Genomic DNA, 23,787 nt, shown 5'->3' with positions numbered 1-23,787 from the left:
TATCCTTCATATCTCCCTAGCCGCTTCTCTCTTCCTTAGTTGTTGCACAGCATTCTGCTGGCCTTCTTTCAACGCTCATATATTGTGCCTTTTGTCTTTCTAAGCTGCTCTACAGCCTCTACCGTTTCCTGAGTGACTCCGAGTAGCTCCTGTCGGTCTGTAAAATTTCCTGAGCCAGTCTCTGTTTCTGCCCTGTCCGTCCTGTCCCTATGAGCTTGGATTGAGATCAGCTCCCCTCTCACCACTGCCTTCAGTGCCTCCCAGTTCACTGCTGCTGAGATTTCTCTGAATTCTGAGATTTCTTCATTTACCTGCAGGTAATTCTGCATGCATTTCCTAAGTTTCTCACACACAGCCTCGTCCGCAAGCAATCTAACTTCCAACCTCCATTGTAGGCGCTGGAAGCTATCTGTAAAAATCTGTAGGTCTACCCAGTGCGGAGCATGGTAATTGCCGAATATTCTGCCCCCACCATCCCGGCCAACAAGCACCTACTCGTGACAAAGAAATCAATTCGGGAATAGAACATACAGTGCAGAAGGAGGCCATTCGGCCCATTGAGTCTGCATTGACCCACATTAAGCTCTCACTTCCAAGCATGCAGGCATCTCTCAAAGCGAGAGAGAAACAAAATAGACTTAAGTTCTACCACGAGTCCTCAGCTCATAGCCAGCCCTTGCTTCTTAACAAAGTCCATCACCTCCTCGGGTTCCTCGAAATAGTGGTACTGGCTTTCGTACGTAACCCACAGTCGTGCCGGAAAACGCAGCCCGAATTTCACCTTGTTCTTGTACAAAACCTCCTTCACCTGCCTGTAGCCTCTCTTCCTCCTGGCCACCTCAGTGCTCAGATCTTGGTAAACACGCAGGGTGCTATTGTCCCAGGTACAGCTTTGTGTGCTCTTGGCCCATTGCAGAACCCGCTCCTTGTCCAGGTACCTGTGGAACCGGACCACCATCGCTCGTGCGGGACCCCCTCGTTGCTGCTGCCTCACCTGCACTCTGTGTGCCCTGTCCACCACCGCCGGGCGAGGGAACACCTCGTTCCCCAGCAGCTTCTGGAACATATCTGCCACACACACGGTAGCATCCGGTCCCTCAGCCCCCTCCGGGAGGCCAACAATTCTTATATTCTGCAGTCGCGTTTTGTTGTCCAGCTCCTCCAGCCTTTCCAGGAGCATTTTTTGCTGATCCCTCAGCCTCTGAATCTCCACATCCGCCTCCATTTGAAAGTCTGCCTGCTCCTCCACAGTCTTCTCCAGCTTCTGGAGCTTCTCGGCCTGATCATCCAGCCTTTTTTCCAATCGGTCCATCGATTTCTGGAGCGGCTCCAAATTATCCCACTTCCTGCTGCTGCTCCATTGTAGGCTGGGCAGTCGGTGCCTTGCTCTGGACACCGGCCATATTGGTGTCTCTCACAGCCTCCACCGTGCCCTTGTTTGACCACCTCTTCTGCTGTTTACGGTCTCTCTGGCTTCTTAAGTCCACACAACTCTGTATAGGTTCAGAGCCTGAGCACTATTGCTTTCCAGTTCCGTGCTCAAAATCGCAAAAAAGTCAAGGGAAAAAGTCCAAAAGTCCGACCAAAACGGGAGCCACCAAATGTGCGACCTACTCCCTCATAGTTGCCACTGGAAGTCCCCTTCCATCTGTTGAACTGAACCCTATTCTGCAGCCATGTTAAATGTACAAGATATCTGCTTTAATGATCTATGATACCAAAATAATATAGGACGGTCTTCTCTTTGTTTGAGAACATACAAAATATCCTAATTTTATGTGTGGGATTACTTGGGTAGAATGCATTAAATTGTCCAGTTTTGGGATGGCACTCAACCATGTGGATTTGCATACTGAGACTGGATTAAGCACTTGGTAAATACCAGTTAAATCCCAATCAGCTGTGTTCGCACTTGTAGACTTGCTTGATTTGTTTTCCTTAATAGCCTTTTAATTGTGCTAATAGATTTTGTCAAATAGCTACATAAAGTTGTACCTGTGACCCAATTTTATACAAACTTTTGAAGAAGACTGGATTGTTTTCATTCGCTGCTCCACTTGCGTTAACCATTATGATTGGTGGGACCTTGCTACCAATTGTTCAGAATGGTGACAACTTAACACAAAGTTTGCATAAGAGGCTCTATGCTCGGGTTCTCTCGGAGGTTCGTCGACTTTCTCGGTGGAAAATTAAAATGTCAGCAGCAGCAATCCGTAGGGGTGGGGGAAAATTAAACTGGCAGCAGCAGCAATCCGTGTGGGGGGGGGGGGGGTGCTTCATTGGGATGATTGGAAAAACTGGGTCGGGGGGGGGGGGGGTGCGCTTCATTGGGATGATGTGGGAAAACTGGGTCGTGTGGGGTAATGTCTATTTAATTGTTATTGTATATTCTCTTTTTACACTATGTTAATGTTCACTCTAGTTTGTTTTGTTATTATTGTTACTACGGTTTTATTATGAAAAATTCTGCAAAACCTTAATAAAAATACTTTTTTTTTATAAAAAAAAAGAAGAAATGGTGACAACTTGCTCATCCAGCTGCATCATGTTTTGAGTCCCAATGCTTTAACTAGGCAGAGCATTGGCAGAGAAGGATAGAAACCAAAGCAAATCCTGCACTCCGGATCCCACTCCTTTGTGGGACATCCTTCGGCATGTGTCCAAAGATGCCCATGTCAATTATCAGTCTGTTTAGTCATGTGGAGACCCATGGCAGAAACTTGAGAACCTGAGTAGGTAGCATTCTTGAATTAAGGGACAGTTAACAATGACTCATATGTTTTATCTTTACTTTCGTAAAATCATGACATTGCTATGTTGATCTTTATGATCTTTAGATTGAATTGTTAATCCATGAACAACTTGGCAGTCATACATTTGTGTAATCTTGGCTTGTGTAACGGAGTATGACTGTTTGTTTTGTTGTTAATTGAAGAGAAACCTAATTATTTCCAGCACCTTTAACTTGTTGAGCAAAGCTGTGCCGCAATGTAATGGTGCAGTTAATTTTTAATTATTAATATTATTGATGCTGAATTCTGTCAAACTCATTGATGTGTGGTTAACTCTTTATTTTTCTTCTCTTTTGGCAACATTAAGTGGCTTAAAGCCAAGGTAAGATGAGCATTTTTCTTTGTAGTGTACCAACAACAGAACTAATGAATGAAATTTCACCAACCCCTCTGTTCCCATATCTTTATCTTTTTAGTACAACAGTATTTTACACAGGAACATAGGACCACATGGCCCTTATGGCCTGCTCTGACATTTAAAAAGATCATGACTGATGTGTGGTCTCAACTCCACTTTTCTGTCTGCCCCCTCCAAAACCCTTAACTCCCTTTTATGAAAAATCTGTCCAACTCTGTCTTGAATAAATTCAATGATCCAGGCACCACTGGGTTTTAGGGGTAGAAAATTCCAGAGATAAATGACCCTCAAAGAATTCTCCCCCCCTATTTTAAAAAGGACATCTCTTATTCTTAAACTGTCTCTCCTAATGCAAGTCCTTCCACAAAAGGAAACACTCTCTCAGTATCTATCCCACCAAGTCCTTTGGAGTCTCAGTTTCAAAAAGAGCAGCCCTCCTATATTTTAAACTCCAATGGGTATACAGTCATAAAGCACAGAACAAGCCCTTCGGCCCATTATTTCTGCATCAACAAAACTACACTCATCCCACTTTCCAGCACTTAGCCCATAGTGTTATGACATTTCAATTGCTCATCCACATTGAACTTTTTAGAGGTTGAGGTTTCTCGCCTCTTCTACCCTCCAGGCTGTGCATTCCCGACTCTCACCACCCTCTGGGTGAAATTTGTTTTCCTCGAATTCCCTCTACACTTCCTGCCATTTGCCTTAAAATTTGGCCCAATCATTATTGACCCTTCAACTAAAGGGAAAGGGTGTTTCCTATCCACCCTGTCCATACTCCACATAATTCTGTACACTTCAATCAGGTCCCCCCTCAGCCTTCTAAGCTCTAAAGAAAACAACACAAGTATATCTAGCCTCTCTTCCTACCTCAAATGCACCAAGCCAGGCATCATTCTGGTGAATCCCCTTTGCGCCCTCTCCAGTGCAGTGACATCCTTCCTACATTGCAGTGACCCAAACTGAACATAGTACTCCAGCTGTGGCATAACCAAAGTTTTGTACAGCTCCAACATAACACCCCTGCTCTTCTAATCTATGCCACAAAGGCAAGTATTCTGTGTGCGTTAATTACCCTATTCATCTGTCCTGCTGCCTTCAGGGATCTGTGGACCAGCACCCAAAGATCCCTTTGTTCCTCTGAGCTTCCTAGCATCATACCATCATCGAGTACTCCCTTGGTTGGGGGTTGGTTTAGCATACTGGGCTAAATCGCTGGCTTTTAAAGCAGACCCAGGCAGGCCAGCAGCACTATTTAACTCCCGTACCAGTCTCCCCGAACAGGTGCCGGAATGTGGCGACTAGGGGCTTTTCACAGTAACTTCATTGACGCCTACTCGTGACAATAAGCTATTTTCATTTTCATTGTCTTGTTGCTCCTTCCAAAGTGCATCACCTCGCAATTTTCAGGGTTAAATTTCATCGGCCACTGATCTGCCATCTGACCAACCAATCTATATCCTTCTGCAACCAAAGACACTCTTCTGCACTATTAATGTTTGTCCTACCAATTTTTGTCATCCACAGAGGGGGCCATTTGGCCCATCACGTCTGCACCGGCTCTCTCCCTAACCCTATCTCCCTAACCTGCACATCTTGGGACACCCAAGGGAAAATTTTAGCACGGCCAATCCATCTAAACTGCACATCTTTGTAGTGTGGGAAGAAACCAGAGCACCAGGAGGAAATCCACAGAGACACTGGCACTGATCCATATCTCTACACTCTTCTTGAAAAGTGGAACCACATTAGCTGTCCTTCAATCCTCCGTCACCTCCCCTGTGACTAGAGGAATTAAATAGGTGGGTCAGCCTCCAACATTAGCCTGGAAAACAACTCGTTCAGACCTGGAGATTTGTCCATTTTTAAGATCCCTACCAAAACCTCTAATATTCCCATCACCACCTCTGTCAAACCTTTCAACACCATTTGCTGTAGCTGCATTTTTGTGCTTCATGTACCAGGATACTCCGATCCCTTTGTATCACGAGTTCTGCAAAGTCCCCTAGTATACTGCTGTTTCTCCATTGGCAGGGAGGTATTCTGCCTCCCTCGGACATCTCCCCGGCGACTCCAAATTTGGCTTTCATAACATTTGGTGCCTTCATTCAAGTCATGACGTAGATTCTAAATAGTTGAGGGCACAGCTTTGATCCCTGTGGCACTCTAGTTACAGCTTGCCAACCGAAGACCCATTTTATCCCGACAGTCTGCTTCCTGTTAGCTCACCAATCCTTTACCCATGCTAATATATCTCCCATACACCATGTGCTCTTCTATTGCAGGCTTTTGTGGCACCTCATCAAGACCTTTTTGAAATCCTAAGTTCGGCAGAATTACATGTTCTCCTTTGCCCACCTTGCCTGTTGGTTCCTCAAAAATCTCTTCAAGACTTTTTAAGTTAGCTGTCCCAATATATCTTAATATATTGATTATAGGCGATCTCTATGAACTATGCCAATGATTAACAGTGTTTTTTCATGCAATTTTGCAGTTATGCTGTAAACCATATTTTTCAGTACCTTTGGGATATCTCTAAAATGCTATCTCTAAAATGCTCCCTAATTTAAATGTGGTCATTATTCTGAGCAGATATACACTACTTTCAATTAAATGGCACGTTTTTAGGAAGTTTTGTAAATAGACGTACTGAACTTATCCATTAAAATTTGTACTTTGTGTAGTATTTAAGTTTACATCTGGGAATCCTAATTTTGTTTTATTTCCTTCCTGGGATTCTTCTGGATCACACTTGGTACCTGTTCAACTGGCTGCTAATCTTTTAGCCTGGACAGTGCTGTCAAGTCTTAATTTGGCATGCCACATTACAACTCAGCAAAATCTTATCCTCGTATGATAATCCCTCGGTGTTTTTGGTGCCAACCTGGTTGAGATCAACCAGCTCTTGTTGCCAACCTGGTTGAGATCAACCCATTTAGAACGAACTGGACTTGAAACTTGTACTTGACACGTTTCTAAGCTCAGCTACAATATGCGCAAGCCTTCAGCGAACTGTACTGCTTTGTTTTTCAGACATCATGATATCGGAGTCCATTTTATTAATACAGTTATAAATAATAGCAAATACTTTCAATTTAGCATTCCTTACTTGAACTGCATTTTCTTTTTGTTGCAGCATGGAAGTAATCAGCCTGCCAGAACTGGTACACTGACTAGGACAAACCCACCCACACAAAAGCCACCAAGTCCCCCGATGTCTGGACGTGGAACTTTAGGGTATGCTGTCCCAAATTTCGTAATGCGCCTAGAGTAACTTCTATTTATTGCAGGCATTGTCAAAGTCAGTGGTGCAACCCGCGGGTGGGTCGTGGGTTGGTGTCAGGAGGGTCGCGGAGCCGTCCGTAGCAGCACTCCCGATCGCGCAAATCCACGTGCAACAGCTGCAGCAGCCAGATTTTAATAATGCCGGCTGCAAGCAGCCTTCAAGATAGCCAAGAACGTATAAAAAAAAAAAATGCGGCTGCACTGCGCATGCGTGCCGGCTCATCAGTGCGCATACGCAGAGTTTTGTGCATGCACACCGATGAGCGGGCACGAATGTGCAGTGCGGCTGCATTTCATAAAATCTGGTCGCAGCCTTTTTGAAGGCTATTCGCAGCCGGCATTGTTAAAAGCCGGCTGCAAGAAGTTTGGGGAGAATAATGTGATTGGTTGCTTTCTGAACTTTGATGCTGATGAAGTGGAAGCCTCTTACTCCAAGAATGACGAGTGATCCAACGATGGTTTCACCGCAGCTGTAACTTCAACCAAGAAATGCCAACTTTCTTTTAATCTTGATTTTTAAACATTCCAAAACAAAGTTCAGGTCATATTTGGAAGCTTCATCAATTAATTGATTATTAAGTGTCTTTTATTTTTTTACATTTTTAAAAATTGTAATGTTTAGGTGAAATGTGGTGAACCTCCAATTTCTAGAGGGTGAAAACATTTTCGGTTTCTGCATTTTTTTTTCCTGTAAAATTTTATCAAATAAAAACCGCCCTTGAACTTGTGGCTGTTGCCTGCGAACTTGCGCAATTGGAGACGCAGAAGATTAAAAAAAAAAATTCTATGTAATCTTCCTGCCTGAAGGGAGGCAGAGAGCAGGTCACACCCCCTGAACATTTACATCGCGTGCTTTGGGCACGATTGCGATTCCTCCATTTTGCTCCAAGTGCATATTTTATATCTAATAGTTTTATTTTTTGTTTAAGTGGATGTGTTGGGCTTTATCCATTTTTTTTTTTCAAAGGGGGGTGGGAGGGTGGAAGATTCACTTCTGTTTGGAAACCCTTTTTGTCTGTGCATGTTGGGTTTTATGCACAAGTATAAAAATGATGAGATTTGGAATTGGCCTGTTCCTTTAATGGTAGTGCAGAACAGAAACTGATTTTTGAATTGGTGGAAATCTATATTTAGCCTTGAACAAACTGTACACAAGTGTCAACTTATTTCCTTTTGTGTTAGAAATTATTTTTAGGAAAGTAATTCTTTATTACACCTGTGCTTCTATAAATGAAACAGTTGTAATATAATCTTTGTCACAAGTAGGCTTGCATTAACACTGCAATGATGTTACTGTAAAAAGTCCCTAGTCGCCGCATTCTGGCGCTTGTTCGGGTACACAGGGAGAATGTTCGAGTACACAGAGGGAGAATTCCGAATGCCCAAATTACCTAACAGCACGTCTTTCGGGACTTGTGGGAGGAAACCGGAGCACCCGGAGGAAACCCATGCAGACACTGGGAGAACGTGTAGACTCCGCACAGTGCCCCAAGCCGGGAATTGAACCTGGGACCCTGGAGTTATGAAGCAACAATGCTAACCAGTGTGCTACCGTGCTGCCCTATTCGGTGATGGTAAAATGAGAACATGCCTGTAACAAATCTTGGAAAATAGAATCTAGTGCAATGTCCACATCATAGGACTAAAAAATTGTATTTTCTAATTTTATCTCCTTAAGGCTTTATGGGCCGCAAGGTATTCACTGTAGGAAGGGAACTTAAAGTTGAGCATCTTGCACCAAACACAGGATACCTGAGCAGCTCTAGGGCGTTACCGTTATTCTTTCATACCTTAAAGGAATCAATTTTTTAACTTTGGTGGCTATTTTATGGACACCATGGGTGCTCATTTGCTTCACCAAAATCTGGTGTAGTCAGTGTCTGATTCATAACTTTCTATTTGCTCAAACTCGCTCTCTTTGTACAACATTAAGTAGCACTTTTTTTATTTACCTTCAGACGAAACACTCCCTACAAAACATTAGAGCCTGTTAAACCACCCGTTATTCCTAATGATTACATGACTAGTCCTGCCAGGAATGTGACTACAAACCAGCAAAGTCCTATGCGAACAGCATCTCTGAACCAAAGGCCAAGAACGCACAGGTATGAATTCTTTTTCCATGATTGATACGTCAACTTTTTATTCTAAAATGACATGTCGGGATAATTGGATTTGCTTTTAACCTGTTTTATGTTGACAACTGTGCTTGTGGTATGCTAGGACCAACCATCTTCAACTGGTTCATCAGTGACGTTCTTTACAGCACAAGGTTAGAAGTGGGCATGTTTGCTGATGATTCCACTATGTTCAGTACCATTCATGATGATTCAGATACTGAAGCAGTCTTTGTCCACGCGCATCAATACCTGGACAACATTCAGGCTTGGGCTGATAATTGGCAAGTCATATGTATATCGGAAGTGTCAGGAATTGATCATCTTCAACAAGAGATAATCTAATCATCTCCCCATGACATTCAATGTCATTACCAAATCTCTCAATCCCCACCATAATATCCTGGGCGTTGCCATTCACCAGAAACTGAACTGGGCCAGGCATATAAATATTGGGCCCAAGAGCAGGTTGGGAATTCTATGAACAGTTCTCTTGACTCCCTGAAGCCTGTCTGTCACCTGCAGGTACAGTTCAGGAGTGGGATGGAATACCCCTCCATTTGTATGGATATGTGAAGCTCCAATGACCTCCAGAGAGTTAATATCATCCAGGACAAAAGATTGATGGCACCCCTTCTGCCACCTTAAATCTTGACTCCCTTCATCACAGTGGCAGCAGTGTGTCTCAACTATGGTGTACACTGCTGCCACTGTGCTGTGACCAACGCACCCCAAGACTTCCCAAAACTTGTCTGCCATCTGCAAGACACAGTTCAGGGGTGTGTTGGAATACTCTCCATTTGCTAACCCCCCCTCCCCCCTTTTTTTTCTCAGTTGATAGAAGTTGTTGTAATTTTTTTGTCTTCTGTTCCATACCAGAGGTTTCCCTCATCAAAGCAATTAATTAACCCCACAATTGACTATAGCACTTTTATCTTCTGACTAAAGATTGAATAAGATTTTGTGGTATATTGACAGCCAACTTTTCCTTTGCTCCACCATCTACAACTTCACAATTGTAGCTCTGCTTTTTCTCTTGTCGAAGTTCATTCCCATCTTCAATTAAAGATTAGCTGAAACTCACCGATTACACACTGTTAAGAGCAAAGCCAGAAACATTTACCCCTGCCCATGTTTCTATTTCTCCAACTGGCTGCATATTCAACCTAACCTGAACAGAGTGTGACTTGTTTGAGTTGTGGTTTTACAGGCCCCTGGTCAGCTCCCAAATGTGGCTAAGAGACTAGACCAGAACCATAATTTTTGAAGTTTTTAATGCAGTGCTGAAAGATAGATTCATTCCAGGAATGCTAATATAAGAAATAGGGCATGGTTATTTTATAAAGCAAGCTTTATTAAAACAAAATAAAAACAGTATTTAAGCTTTTAAACTTCAACCCTAACAATAACAGAATGCATTAGTTTCTTAACTTTAACACATGAATTCCCATTAAACAAGCTCTTGAAATTAACATGCAGCTTTCATTCCACTTACACAGGTCAGCATAGCAATATTTGCATTTGCGTAGCAATTTTTCTGCTGTTAGGGAGATTCTCCTTTCCAAAGCCTGCCTCGGTGGCAACTTTCATGGCTGCTCTCGGTCGCTTTCCAAAACCACCTTCCTGTACCTGTTCAAAACAGGATTATTTCTCCCTCTCTCTCAGCTCCACCAAGTCCCTAAAACAAAGGTTCTCCTCTGGTTTCCAGACTTGAACCAATCATGTTTATACAAAAGAACAGCCATGCTATTGATACACAACTAATGTCCCATTGATGGACAAAGGCCATTCGATTCTGAAATGTCAGACAGGGCGTGCCCCAAAGGACAATGGATCTTGAGTGACTCGCTCTTGCTGAAGTGGGTCATCCTGTGTATTCCCACTAACTCATTTAAATCTGAATGGGGCAATGTAACTCATGCCAGGTGTGGGCGTATCTCTCTGACTCTGTGCTAGCAGTTTTTCCCCCTCAGTCTCTTTAACCCCAAAATTGCCTACTACATCTTCGGTCCCATTTCTGGACTCCCATTTCCTAATATCTCCCTCGCATAACAGGTTTAACCATGGACTTGTTGTTAACACCCCCCTGTAATATCTTCAGTCTCTGCTCCAGCTTCGGACACCAATTCTATTCACGGTAAATTAATACAGTACTTTATATTCTGTCTCTCTGGTCTCCCTTTGAAAATTTGGGTGTAGCAGATAATTGAACATCAAATTTCTCTTTGACCACATTCGTAAAATATGTGCAATTGTGATGAGAGTAAGTAGTTTAAATCTGTACGCAAATAGTACCTGATTATATCAGGTCTAGCGAGCATTTAGTGCCTATTGATTCGGTATGTGTCCTAGACAGGTTAGTAATTACCATTTGGGTATGGATTTTGCAACAAAGTCGCCAGAAGGATGAATCAGTCTCTGCTGCATGTCATTTTCATATCATTAGCCTATACCATAAGCTTTATTCTTAGGCTGGCATTTTGCAATATGTAAAACGGCTGCATTCCTCACTGATGAAAAATGTTTCCCAGCTTGAATTACAGAACACCCAGGTTTAAGCATCATGAACAAGAACTGTGATGGTTGGGGACAATTTTAGCTCAAATATTCCTGCTTGTGACCCTTGAGTGTGTTTCTCAATTCCACCAGATACACTTCATTCCTTTCAGAGCATTGACAAAACAACTGATGGAAGTTCTCAATAAACATGGAACCACAACACTGAATTAACCACAAATTTGGTCTCCCTTAATCATTCGATGAATAATGGGTATGGAAAATAGTAATGTCCAAGGGTAAAATGTTTCTCCTGAAGCCGAGAATAAGTTTCATGTTTTGTTTACCCAGTAGATTAAGGTTGTTGTTCTTGCCATTTATTGTCTTAAATATTGTGTTTACATAATACATTGTCTCTCTCATGCTCCAAGTGCCTCACAGATGATTAATTGCTTTGAAGTATGGTCATTGATGCACCAGCCATTTTTCATACATTTAAATAAAAACAAACCTGGAAAAACTCAGGCCTGGTAGCAACTTTGGAGAGAAAAGCAGTCAAGTTGAGAGTCTGCATGACTTCTTCAGAGCATACACAGGAATCCTGCTTAGTTTTAGATTTATTTTCGCGTGTACTGAGGTACAGTGAAAGGTATTGTTCTGTACACAGTCTGGGCAGATCATTCCATACATGAAAAAAAGGACATACAATAAATACGCAATGTAAATACGTAGACATAGACATCAGGCAAAATATATGGAGTATAGTGCTAAACATTACAGAAGATACGTAGAAAGATAGTTCAGCCCATAAGAGGATCATTCAGGAGTCTGGTAACAGCAAGGAAGAATTTTTTTTTGAATCTATTAGTGCATGTTCTCAGACTTTTGTATCTTTTGCCTGATGGAAGAGGTCGGAAGAGAGAATAACCTGGGTTGGAGGGGTGTTTGATTATGCCGCCTGCTTTCCCAAGGCAGCGGGAGCTTCAGACAGTCAATAGATGGGAGGCGGGTTCACGTGATGGACTGGGCTGTGACTTAAGACTCTAGCTTCTTACGGTCTTGGGCCGAGCAGTTGCCAGACCAGGCTGTGATGCAGCCAAATAGGATGCTTTTCTATGATGCATCTGTAAAAATTACTAAGAGTAGATGTGGACATGCTGAATTTCCTTGGTTTCCTGAGGAAGTATAGGCTCATTTGTGCTTTCTTGGTTGAAGCATCTTCATGGGTGGGCCAGGATAGATTATTGGTGATGTGCACACCTAGGAATTTGAAGCTGCCCACCATCTCCACCTTGGTACCATTGATGCAGACAGGGGTGTGTACAGCACTTTGTTTCCTGAAGTCGATGACCAGCTCATTTATTTTGCTGACTGAAGGGGAGATTGTTGTCATTGCACAACGCCACTAGGTTCACTTGGTACTCTGACTCATTGTTTGAGATCTGACACACTATGGCCGTGTCATCAGCAAACCTGTAGATGGAGTTGGAGCCAAATTTTGCCATACATTTGTGTGTATAGGAAGTATAGTAGGGGGCTAAGAATGCAGTCTTGTGGGGCCCTGGTATTTAAGACTATTGTGGATCAACAACTTAGTTGAGTTGTTAATGATGGATAATTACAGAAGAAACATTGACTCTCACCCACTAGATCAATCTACATTGTGCAGCTTCAATATCCATTGACATAAGTAGAATCTTATGTTTTAAATATCAGTCAAAGAATGGCATCTGACAACAGAACTCTCCCACACAATTGATTTGTATTGGAACATCAGCCTGAATTTTATACAGTTATCCTGCACTGGGGTGTGAACTTAAATGTTTGTGTGCAATTAACAATTTTCATGTCTGTTTTTATTTTTTACTTGATCAAAAACAAAATCTGTTTGGCTCTAGCTCTCCGGTTGGCTGTAATATGAATTAAGCCAATCAATTTGCCACTTTCAGTGCCTGGCTGGAACTCCATCCCCTGTTAAGAAAAATGCAGCTTTGAATGAATACAGGGAAACATGGACTATTTTATTAGATTTGTTCTGAAAATATTAGTGATTTACAGCACTTTATTAAATGTAATGCATAAATGAGATACAGTAATTCTCACCTGACAGCGTATAGTTGCACGTGTTGTCAGCTGTGCCACATTGAGTTGAGCAGAAGAGAAAAGTTAATACAATCTGCTGTAGTCTAAATTTAGCCTTTTTCGCTTGTGACCTTCAGGAAGCCACAACTCTTAATGGTCCAATACTTTCTTCAGTAAATCATGTGCATGTATCATGCCATACTACAATCTGTGAAGGATTTCTGGACTCGAGTCAAAATCCTTGTTTTTTTGGGGAGGAGCATGAAAAACTGTCAAATGGTACATGATTAAGGGTTATGGTGTTCAGGCCGGAAAGTGGAGCTGAAATCAGCTCCACAAAAAAATCAGCCATGATCTCATTGAATGGTGGAGCAGGCTTGAGGGGCCAGATGGCCTATTCCTGCTCCTAGCTCTTTTGTCAGAAAGCACCCTGATTAGGTCTCATCTATGCTGAGTTTGCTGACCTCTGCAGACAGGAAGGGGAGCTATTTGGCCTCTGCACTCTTTTGTGGAGGTTTGAAAATGGTGAGCTGGAAATGCACATGTGTATGCAGCGAGGACAGGGTCAACTTTGATTGTTATGCCTCTGGTTGATTAGCCAGCTGAGACTGAGACTTGCATGTGTATCTGTGGCTGAAATACAGCAGCTCTTAGTAACAGGAGATTTTGCATTTAGGATAGGTGTTTGGGGGGGGTGAAATTGTTGTTACCTGATCATTTTTAATTTTTTTGCCTTTAGTGGGAGCAGCGGAGGAAGTGGAAGTCGAGAAAATAGTGGAAGCAGCAGTATAGGCATTCCTATTGCTGTGCCTACTCCCTCACCACCTACTCTTTTGCCAGGTCAGTAAACTTCTAATACTTAACAGATTAATTTATGGTGCATGCTTAAGAGCCTGATTTAAAAAGTTGGTTTTGATAATTAATTGCCCTGTACTTTAGTGTAGTTGTAACAAACTTCAACAATATTGAATGAAAAACAAAAAATGCTGAAAATGTTCATGTTGTTTCTGGTTGATGCACTTTCATTGGAAGGTCATTGGCCTGAGTTGCTAATGGGGAATAGGGGTCAATCGTTTCGGACTGGGATAAGGAAACATTGCCAAAAAGTTGCAAAGTTTTGGCATTGTCTAGTTCAAAGGGTCAAGGATGCCCCAACGTAGAAAATATTTGAGGCTGGGATAGATAGATTTCTGACCTCCCCCAGGAATTAAAGATATCAATAGCAGCTAGGAAAGTGGAGTTGAGACAGAAGATCTGCCGTGATGGTATTGAATAACGGAGCAGGCTTAATGGACCATTTGTTCCAACGTGCCCCTGTTTATTGTATTCTTGCAATATTATAACCAAAGTTGTGCTTCAGGTAGAACAATGGGTTTGCAAGAGAGAACCCATTCTGTGCCGATTTTCTCATTACCAAATGGACCTCTTGTCACCACCCACTCCCAGATGTTCAAGTGATGTGCCATATATATTTGTGGTCTTGGCTTAGCCAATATTATAATTTTTGTCCAGTGGCATTTGATTTCCTGAAATTTGATGTTTATAAAGAACTATTTGGTAAATGGTTATAATCACACTTTTTTGACTTTTTTTTGTTAGCTTCATATTCTGTCCCTGCTGGAGCCCCTTCCCTGCCGCCACCACCACCTCCACTACCAGTGGGCAGTTTCGTAGGTGAGACTGGCTGCTGCTTGGAGCTACTCATTCATTTGTCCTTTCACAGCTAACTTATAATGGATGTGAAAAAATGGTGCTGATTTTCAATGGGTTACAATGACTAAAACTTTGATCGAATGGTTTTGGGTTATAAGGAACTGCTAGTAGTATTCCAAGTACTTTTAATCCATGTTAGTGTCTTTGAAATAGGGTTACCACTGGCTCAGGTATGATGAACTGTTCAGGAACTTCTGTTCAGGAACTTCTTAAAACTATAAAATATTAACTTATCAACTAAAGCCAGGCCTATCTTTGTCTGACTGACCAGTTTTGTTTTTCAAGTGCTGACTTCTTGATGGTTTCACAAGTTGATGGTCTTTAGACCTTGCCTAAATGACCATTTATGAATTGATTCATTTTTGTGATTCTAGGGAGTGTTTTGAATGTGGGAACCAACATTCCCGAGCTTAATTTTGTCCTTGCCCAATGCTCATATGCCAATTTGAGGTTTTTTTCTTTTCTTACGAAGAGAAAGAGGAGAGAGCGAGCTCAGGCAGAGTTCCCAACAGACCATCCAGATGAGATAAACTAACTCAATGGAATCTCTACAGTGCAGAAGGAGGCTATTCGGCCCATTGAGTCTGCACCGATGATCTGAAAGAGCACTCTACCTAGGTCCACCCCTGCCTACCCCACCCTATCCCTGTAACTGTGAACATCCCTGGACACCAGGGGAAATTTAACATGGCAAATCCACGTAACCTGCACCTCTTTGGACTGTGGGAGGAAATGGGAGCACCTGGAGGAAACCCAGCACACTCTGGGAGAACGTGAAAACTCCATGCTGCCACCCAAGGCCAGAATTGAACCTGGGGTTCCTGGCGCTGTGAGGCAGCCATGCTAACTACTGTGCCATCCTCCGAGACTGGACATTGAGCGTGTAACGTTTCTTGGACGCATAGTTTACCCAACTACTCCTAGAAGTAGAAAAAAAACACCTTTGTCTAGAAGCATTCATTTTTTAAGTTAGCTTTTGGCAAGAAAAATAAATAACATTTTTGTGACTGCCAACATTCCTTGCTAGGTTTTAGAACCCTTTGGCGAACTACTGATTTTGGGGGCGTGGTGGGATATGGATAGTTTTATTTTTTGCCAAATCAATTTTGGAAGAATATCCTATTGCTGCAGGACACTAACAAGGATCAAAGTCCTTAAAGACCTGTCCTAAATGCACATATGCTTTTATAGAGTTATCGATTCACATTGAAGGTATCCGTCCTTCATCTGTCTTTGAATTTTAAGTGCCTATTCTTTTACAACGTACAAAGCTTCTAATCTTACCTGCTTGTTGCTTTCACCTTTATTTGGTGTTGGTGATGGTATAGTGAGAATTCATTTTTTCGAGTTGCATACTCATAACATGTTCAGAATCAACAGGAAATTTGGAAATCTTGCAAAATATGGTTGAAGAATGGCTAAAGTATATATCGCCTGATGTCTTATGATTTTCCTAAAAATGCAACGCCGAACAGGATCTGTGACAGAATGGAAGAAGGGACTTTTCTTGAGTGAGGAAACTGTCAATTGATTTTAGTGGAACTTGTAGGAATTTCAGGTCTTGCACGAGTATGATTAAACTGAAACTTAATTCTGTCCCCTCACTTTATTTATTCTGCTCTGGCTGGTTCAAGGAATCACATTTTCTTCACCAATCAAATCTGCCTTTCAGAAATTATGGAATAATGCATATTTCTTCTTTCCTCCCCTGCTGTGACTTTAATGCTTTCAGCTGGCCCTGGTTCGGCTCCTAGCTCCCAGTACAGTACCATGACCAGACAGATCTCTCGGCATAATTCCACCACCTCTACGGCATCTTCTGGGGGCTTCAGGCGAAATCCTTCGGTGACTTCTCAGTTTTCTGTGCAGCCTCATGTTAATGGTGGCCCTCTCTATGCTCAAAATTCAAGTAAGGCTTTTATTTTAATACTGCTTCTAAATATACGATGCTCATTGAATGACACCTTAATTAGCTCTCAATGCAATGCATATTTAGTTATCTTTATTGTGTCATGAATCTTTCTACGCTTGGTAAAATTCTGACTTTGTAGCATGGGTTGTATGTTCAGTTCTGTATGACCTATACTTTGCTCATATCTATCTTCCTGAGTTGCCTGAAATGATTGGAATCCTCAGCAGATTGTTGAGCACTGAAATTAGATTTTTAAATATGCAGCAGCAATTTTCTTGGGGAAGAGAAAATTGTTCCTGACATGTGGTGGAAGTGGATTTTTAGAACAAAGTATTCTTAAAACAGGTTGTTAGACCCCACCCAAAGTAAACTGGCTGTGAACTATTTTAGATGGCTTAGTCAACAGTAGACTGCAGAGCATATCGTACTAGCATTCCAAGTTTCACTGTTCTGCAGCATAAATTCCAAACCATGTTTCTATGTCTGTTTCTTTTTTTTTGTATGGGCGGTTCTGTGAAATTGAATGCTTGGAAGTCATTGGGGTGGCAGGAGAAAATATCCCAGCAGGGAAACAGGCAGCTGTTCAGTGACAGCTAAGTTTTCTAAATATTAGAAGCATGTACATGCTTCAGTTGGCTGGATCACTACATTTCCAGCATTACACATAACTGATGGATTTGCAATTGCAACTGCTTTAAAAGGCTTTCTTTGAATCATCACATTTATAATGCATGCCCAAAATAAACCTGCGTATCAAAAATGACGAATCACCTGATTTATATTGGTGGTTTGGCTATAATGGGTCTGACTTGGAGTCAGCAAACCAGCTTGTTTGCACCCATATGCAAAATTTGCATTAAGCCAATGGAATGTACAACTCTCATGATAACTGAGCAGTTTGCCAAGGCAGCTTCTCCATTTGTAATTATGTAAAGCTTTTTTTTTTGTTGAAATGACTTTAATTCTTTTTGCAGCGATCTAATTTGTTTTCAGTAAGCTCACCATCTGCTTTTTAAAAAAAAAAGTGACCAGTTTTAAGGTCGAGGGAAAATTGTAATGGCTTAAATTTTATGCCGATGCATATTTGCACTTCTGCAAAGTCAAACATAGAACATACAGTGCAGAAGGAGGCCATTCAGCCCATCGAGTCTGCACCGACCCACTTAAGCCCTCACTTCTGCCCTATCCCCAAAACCCAATAACCCCTCCTAACCTTTTTGGACAGGGCAATTTAGCATGGCCAATCCACCTAACCCGCACGTCTTTGGACTGTGGGAGGAAACCAGAGCACCCAGAGTAAACCCAAGCAGACACTGGGAGAATGTTCAGACTCCGCACAGTCACGCAGCGGGGAATCGAACCTGGGACCCTGGCGCTGTGAAGCCGCAGTGCTAGCCACGTGTGCTACCGTGCTGCCCTGAACCAATAGAACTTTGGTCAAATGAGTAGGGATCTCTGGTTCAACTCCGATCACTAATCAGAAAATTAAAACAGTCCGTTATAGAGTGGCTTTTAACATAGTAAAACACCTGAAAGTACTTCACAGGAGCATTTTCAAAAATTGACATACACAAGGGAGATATTGGGTCAAATGATTCAAAGCTTTGCCAGAGGTTGATTTTAATGAAGGTGTTAAAGGAGCTATTTTGGAGCTCGGGTTTTTGACAGGTGAAGACATGACTGCCAATGACGACACCTGAAACAAGGGATGCAGTTCGGCTAGAATTGGAGAAGCTCCGATATCTTGGAGGGTTGTAGGACTACAGGACTTAACCGACCTAGGAATGATGATTTTGAAATAGAGGCATTGCTTAACCAGTTACTACTGTAGGTCATTGAGCACTGGGGTAATAGTGTGAGTTAGGATGTTCAGGCAATCGGGAGCAGGAACCCTCGCTGTTCACCCCAGTTAAATCGACTGGTGCGATCATAGTTAACATCAGCTAACTAATCATTGGAAAGTATTCAAATGCAAGGGTTTCTGTCCAGTAGAGCGTTGCTAGTTTTGCTAGGCTCGAGAATAAAGATTTTGCTTAATTCTGACAGTAAATAGGCTTCGTGAAGCCCTGTCCATTATATTTTTAAATCAAAGCAGAATAGAAATGATTGGCCATACCACTGTCACTTAACCATGATGTATTAATTCACGTGAGTGACTGTAGGTGATAATTTCACTTCTGAAAGAAGGGTGAGTATTTAACTGAGCACTTCTATAAATCCTGATTTATTTCATGGTCCTGTGAAGATTTCCGAAACATTACAGATTGAGTAGGAAAAGAGTATCTACTGTAATGAAATTAAAAACAAAACTGTTCCCCAAGGTTTTAGCAAGAAAAAATTACCAGTCAATAAAAGATGATACTAAGGTGAAGTGAAGTTGCACCTTTTTACATTTTTTACCTTTTCCAGAATGCTATCTTGTGATTATGGGGAAGTATTGTTCTTCAAAATAAAGTTGACATTTCAGTTCCGCAAAATGGAATAATGATTTTGGTTTATGTGCAAGAGAAGCATGTCTGCCTCCTTGGTATACAGTTATGCCAGCCATGGTTATTCTCAAAAGCATCTGTTGTCCAGCTATAACCCTTTGAATTGTGTGGCTCTTTTCAGATTTTTATATATTATTATTATTTATGTTACCTCTTTCATGCTGTTTTCTATATGTGTTCTCTAGAATTCACTGCAGTCACACTAGTCTGACTGTTTGTTTAAGTTGGCATACAAGTTTTTAATCTTTCTAAACATGAAAAATCCAGTTGCTCAATATTTTGGTAAATCAGTTTAGCTCGGGTACAGCAGTGTTCATGTACCATTTTGCAATTACAGTGTAACGGGTACAAACCGACATCTGCAAAATTATTACTGAGAAACCTTTTAAGCTTGTATGGTTAAAGAGAGAAGTTCTGAAACCACACTTATCAATTATAAATTATGGACAGTCTTCACTTCACCAAACTTAGCAACGTAACTCACTGGGGCGCAAAATACTGGACACCTATTGCAAGGTGGCTGCATCTTTTGTGAAAGAAACAGCCTTTGTGGAATGTGGAAAAGTATCCAACATCCATAACAGCAGAGAAACCGCACTCTCTTTGCAGTTGAATGCTTGCACGGCATTATCATAGAAACATCATGCTGTTATGGATGCTTGCTTTTGTCTAATGGATGATCCTTTATTCATTTCTTCCACAAAACCTGCTGCTCAATGCTCACAAAACTCACCAGCCTCCCCAATAAGGAAAATGCATTTGAACAGTGATTGTTATATCATTTCCTACCCCAGTGCCACTTCAATATGCTCTTGCAGCATCTGCTGGTAACTCTGTTTTCTGACCATGCATCATCTCTTCCTCTGCTTCTGATGGTGGATCAACTTTTGAGGATCTGTGGCTTTATGGGGTGATGGTGGATAGTTGTCCCACGTCTTTGTCTATGATTTGTAGAGTGATGGGCACTCTTATATAATTGAAACACAGTTCATTACTGAAGTTGCATGTTGCTTCCAAGAGTGAGTGGTTTGAATTGTGTGGCTATTTGGATGACAAAACTTATATGAACAGAGCTGAATGCTGGTGTGTGAGAAGGGGCATTTTTAACATTATAGTTGGTTAGGTACTGATCATCTCAGCTGGTTCTTCCAAGATTGTCAGGAAATCTTGCAGTATATACAATGAATGTCTTGAAAATAAGCATGCCTACAAAAAAGACAGCTGATACCATTTCCTAAATTGTCTGCAATTTGCAGGGTTCACTGTTTAAGATTAGGCTTATATTTTTGAATATCAGTGTTTTGCAAAAGTACCATTTTAGATTTGCGATCTCTGGAACCTTGTGACCTCACTGCCAGGAGTGATGTTGATGTTTGCATTTTTAATTAGCATTAACTTACCAGCTGAAATAAAAAGGAATTTTTTTCGGATGCATTTCCCCACATATTTAAAAATGTGCACACGAGAACAATGCAGATCCTGTGCTCAAACATTTGAAGTTCAAGGAGCTATGATGTTTGACCGCTTATTCAGGATATTTACTTAATCTAACCCTTTGTAGGAAGTACTTTTTTAAAGCTTTAAATGCCATCCAATTGCCAATAATTTATTTTCCCTTCAATAATACTGACGGCCTTACAGAATTGGGTTTCATTAAAACTCTTAAGACCTCACATTGCACAGTATAGTTTTAAAACTCCAATCCATCAGATAATATGGGTGGGATTTTCACACAACCCGCTGTGTTTCGTGGCAGTGGATGTGGCCAGCCATTGGCTGGTGGCGGATCTTATGGTTGGCTGGGTTTCCCGTTGAATTTACCCCTCCCCACTGGAAATCCTGCAGCGGGGGTGCACCGTTGGTGGGATCGGAAGATCCTGCTGCCATGAACGGCTGGAAAATTCTGGCCAATGTCCCAGAAAAACACACATTCCTTCTCCTCCTCTTGCTGTGCTGTAACTGCCATTCTACATGACCCTGTTCGCCCTCCCATGGACAGCTCTTCCTTGAATTCAAAGCTTCAGAACTTTTCCTACTGATCTTAGTCCTTTTAAAATCAAACTTTTTTCTAAATATGTTTCATGCTTTCCCTATTCTAGTCTGGTTAGCATCCTACGCTTTGGACTTTGGCCTTTCACATTTGACTTCTCAAAAGTACATTCGCCTTGCCAGGCCTAATATGATAATTACTCCATTTTAATTTGTGACGGTTTTTTCTTGATGACCAGTAATGTCAACCTGGTTCTTAGCAGTTATTATGCACAGATTGCTGAATGTGACAAAAGGAAGATGGTTGTTGCTTAGTCATCTCGGCCCCAAGAAATTCTTGCAGGAGTTCTTCGGGGCAGTGTCCGAGGCCCAACCATCTTCAGCTTAACCAATGACCTTCCTTCCCATAATATGGTCAGAAGTTGGGATGTTCACTGATATTTAGCATTATTCACAAATCCTCAGACTGAAACAGTCTGTGTCCAGTTGCAGCAAGATCTGGACAGCATGCAGACTTGGGCTAATAAGGGGCAAGTGACATTCATACCTCTCAAATGCCAGACTATGGCCACCTCCAATCTCTAACCATCTCTCCTTTCCATTCAATGGTATTACAATTATTGAATTCTGACCATCAACATCCTGGGGTTTACCACTGACCAGAAATTGAACTTTACCAGCCATATAAATACCAGCTAGAAGAGCAGGTGGGAGGCAGGAAATTATATGTTGTGTGACTTGCCTGATTCCCCAAAGCTTGCCCATCTACAAGGTACCTGTCGTGTGATGGAGTGTGCTCCACTTGCCTGAATGAGTGCAGCCCCAGAAAAACTAGAGCTTGATGCCATCCAGGACAAAGCAGCCTGCTTGATCTACACCAATTTCACTGTCTTTACCCTGGTACACTCTGCCTGCAATGTGCACCATCTACACTTGCGCTTTGCAGCATTTTGCCAAGGTTCTTTCGTCAGCACCCTCTAAATTGTACCACCTACCATCTCGAAGGACAATGGCAGAAAATGCATGTGAACGCCATCAACGAACTCTTCCAAGTTGGTTCTCATTAAGTCCAATGCTTTAGTTTATTGTGCTGTTATACCAATGTATTCATTAATATATCTTGATTAATGATCATATCTTCAGCAGGATAGCTCCTTCTAACAGTTAGCGCAATATATCTATATCCTGGAACATCTGTTTCTGTCCTGGGGAAATGGAGCTTTTTCCTTTTTATGCTTTGTACTTCATCTAAAATTTGGGGTGGGTTAACTTGCATTCATAAATGTTGCAGTGGAACCTTATCTACTCCGATAAATGTTTAGTATTGGTCTTGTTTTGGGTGTAAAAATCAAGTCGTTATATGATATTTCCAATGTAACACTTGTAACACTATAACACCCTATCAAATACAGTTCCTTAAAAAGTTTCTCTGAAACCTTTATTCCTATACTTGGAAGAATGAGGTTGCACTGCTTCATTAAGCAATTGTATGTTCTCCTTGTGACTCAATGTATGTGATTGACAGCTGCTTGTCTTTGCCTTTTTCCTTTTGCCCCTCACTGTGTTGTTCCAACGTGTCTGTGTTTATGCCAGCATCCCTAGCTCCACCTCCTCCCCCTATGCCTCAACTGACTCCACAGATACCTCTCACAGGCTTCGTGGCCAGGGTGCAAGAAAACAGTAAGTTCCTACAGCTGAGTAGATGCATCCATTTCTTTACCCACTTAAGGACAGAGAAGTCTGCATGATTGACATTTTCACATACTTGTTTCGGAGATTTCTCTACTGCTGCTGTCATTGTACAGTGCATCACTGGCTGTGTGCTTGTCTGTCGCTAAATGTGACTTTCATCACTTATTGACATGCAATATTCAGTTCTTATTCTCATTTTGGTATCCTAGTTTTAAAGTCAGGTGTTATTTGGTTCACTGGGATCTCAGAACAAACTATTCTTCGCCTGTTTTTATGTCCTCTAATTTTAATTGGATTTTTCAAACTAATAAACTGAATAAACGTCTATGCGTAATATTCAGATCAATACTTGTTTGCATGTATGAAGAACAGTAAAGCTCAGGTGTAATATTATTTGACAAGTTGGATATGCAACTATTATTTATAAAACCTGGTTGTTTCAAGAATTGTCCTTTGTGATTTTTTTTGCCGTGGAATGCTAACTTAATTAACTGTAACCTGGCATTCAGGTGGACTGTTCTGCATATTGCATATCTAATATCTGGAAACCATTTCATTTGTCATTTTGTGCACGTTTTAGAAGGGTGGATTAATATAATCCTCATGTTAATCCTGCTGCATTGTTTCTGCATTTGTGCAAAGACTGTTCTCTTTTGAAGGTTTTATCTTTATAAAGTTGTGTGCCAGTCCCAATGTATTAAAATCTAGGAATGCAAAGTTGCCACCTGCTGGATAGTGTTGATTGTACTTAATGATTCTTGAACTTCATTCAAATGGTAAGCCATTCATTTACTCCTAGTAACAGCTGAAATTCTACATGAGCATGTCAGGAAAGACGTTTTGAAAGCTGCAACATTTG

The 23,787-nt window shown here is 41.5% G+C and overlaps 1 protein-coding gene across 9 annotated transcripts in view; it reads left to right on the top strand.

The window, feature by feature from the left end:
• abi1a (abl-interactor 1a) overlaps positions 1-23,787 on the top strand; it is a 142,733-nt gene that overhangs the window by 109,106 nt on the left and 9,840 nt on the right. The window contains exons 4-10 of one of the 9 annotated variants that reach the window (XM_038798167.1): positions 3,100-3,114; positions 6,290-6,390; positions 8,397-8,543; positions 13,873-13,973; positions 14,733-14,807; positions 16,579-16,755; positions 22,830-22,916. In XM_038798167.1, the coding sequence (XP_038654095.1) occupies positions 3,100-3,114; positions 6,290-6,390; positions 8,397-8,543; positions 13,873-13,973; positions 14,733-14,807; positions 16,579-16,755; positions 22,830-22,916 (703 nt within the window). Of the gene's footprint in view, positions 1-3,099; positions 3,115-6,289; positions 6,391-8,396; positions 8,544-13,872; positions 13,974-14,732; positions 14,808-16,578; positions 16,756-22,829; positions 22,984-23,787 lie in introns of all 9 variants that reach the window. The other 8 variants (XM_038798168.1, XM_038798170.1, XM_038798176.1 and 5 more) reach the window with 8 other exon arrangements.

This window comes from Scyliorhinus canicula, chromosome 5 (genome assembly GCF_902713615.1).
Source record: "Scyliorhinus canicula chromosome 5, sScyCan1.1, whole genome shotgun sequence".
NCBI classification, from domain to species: Eukaryota; Metazoa; Chordata; class Chondrichthyes; order Carcharhiniformes; family Scyliorhinidae; genus Scyliorhinus; species Scyliorhinus canicula.
The sequence above is the reverse complement of the archived record's forward strand: the minus strand, read 5'-3'. Positions and strand labels throughout refer to the sequence as shown.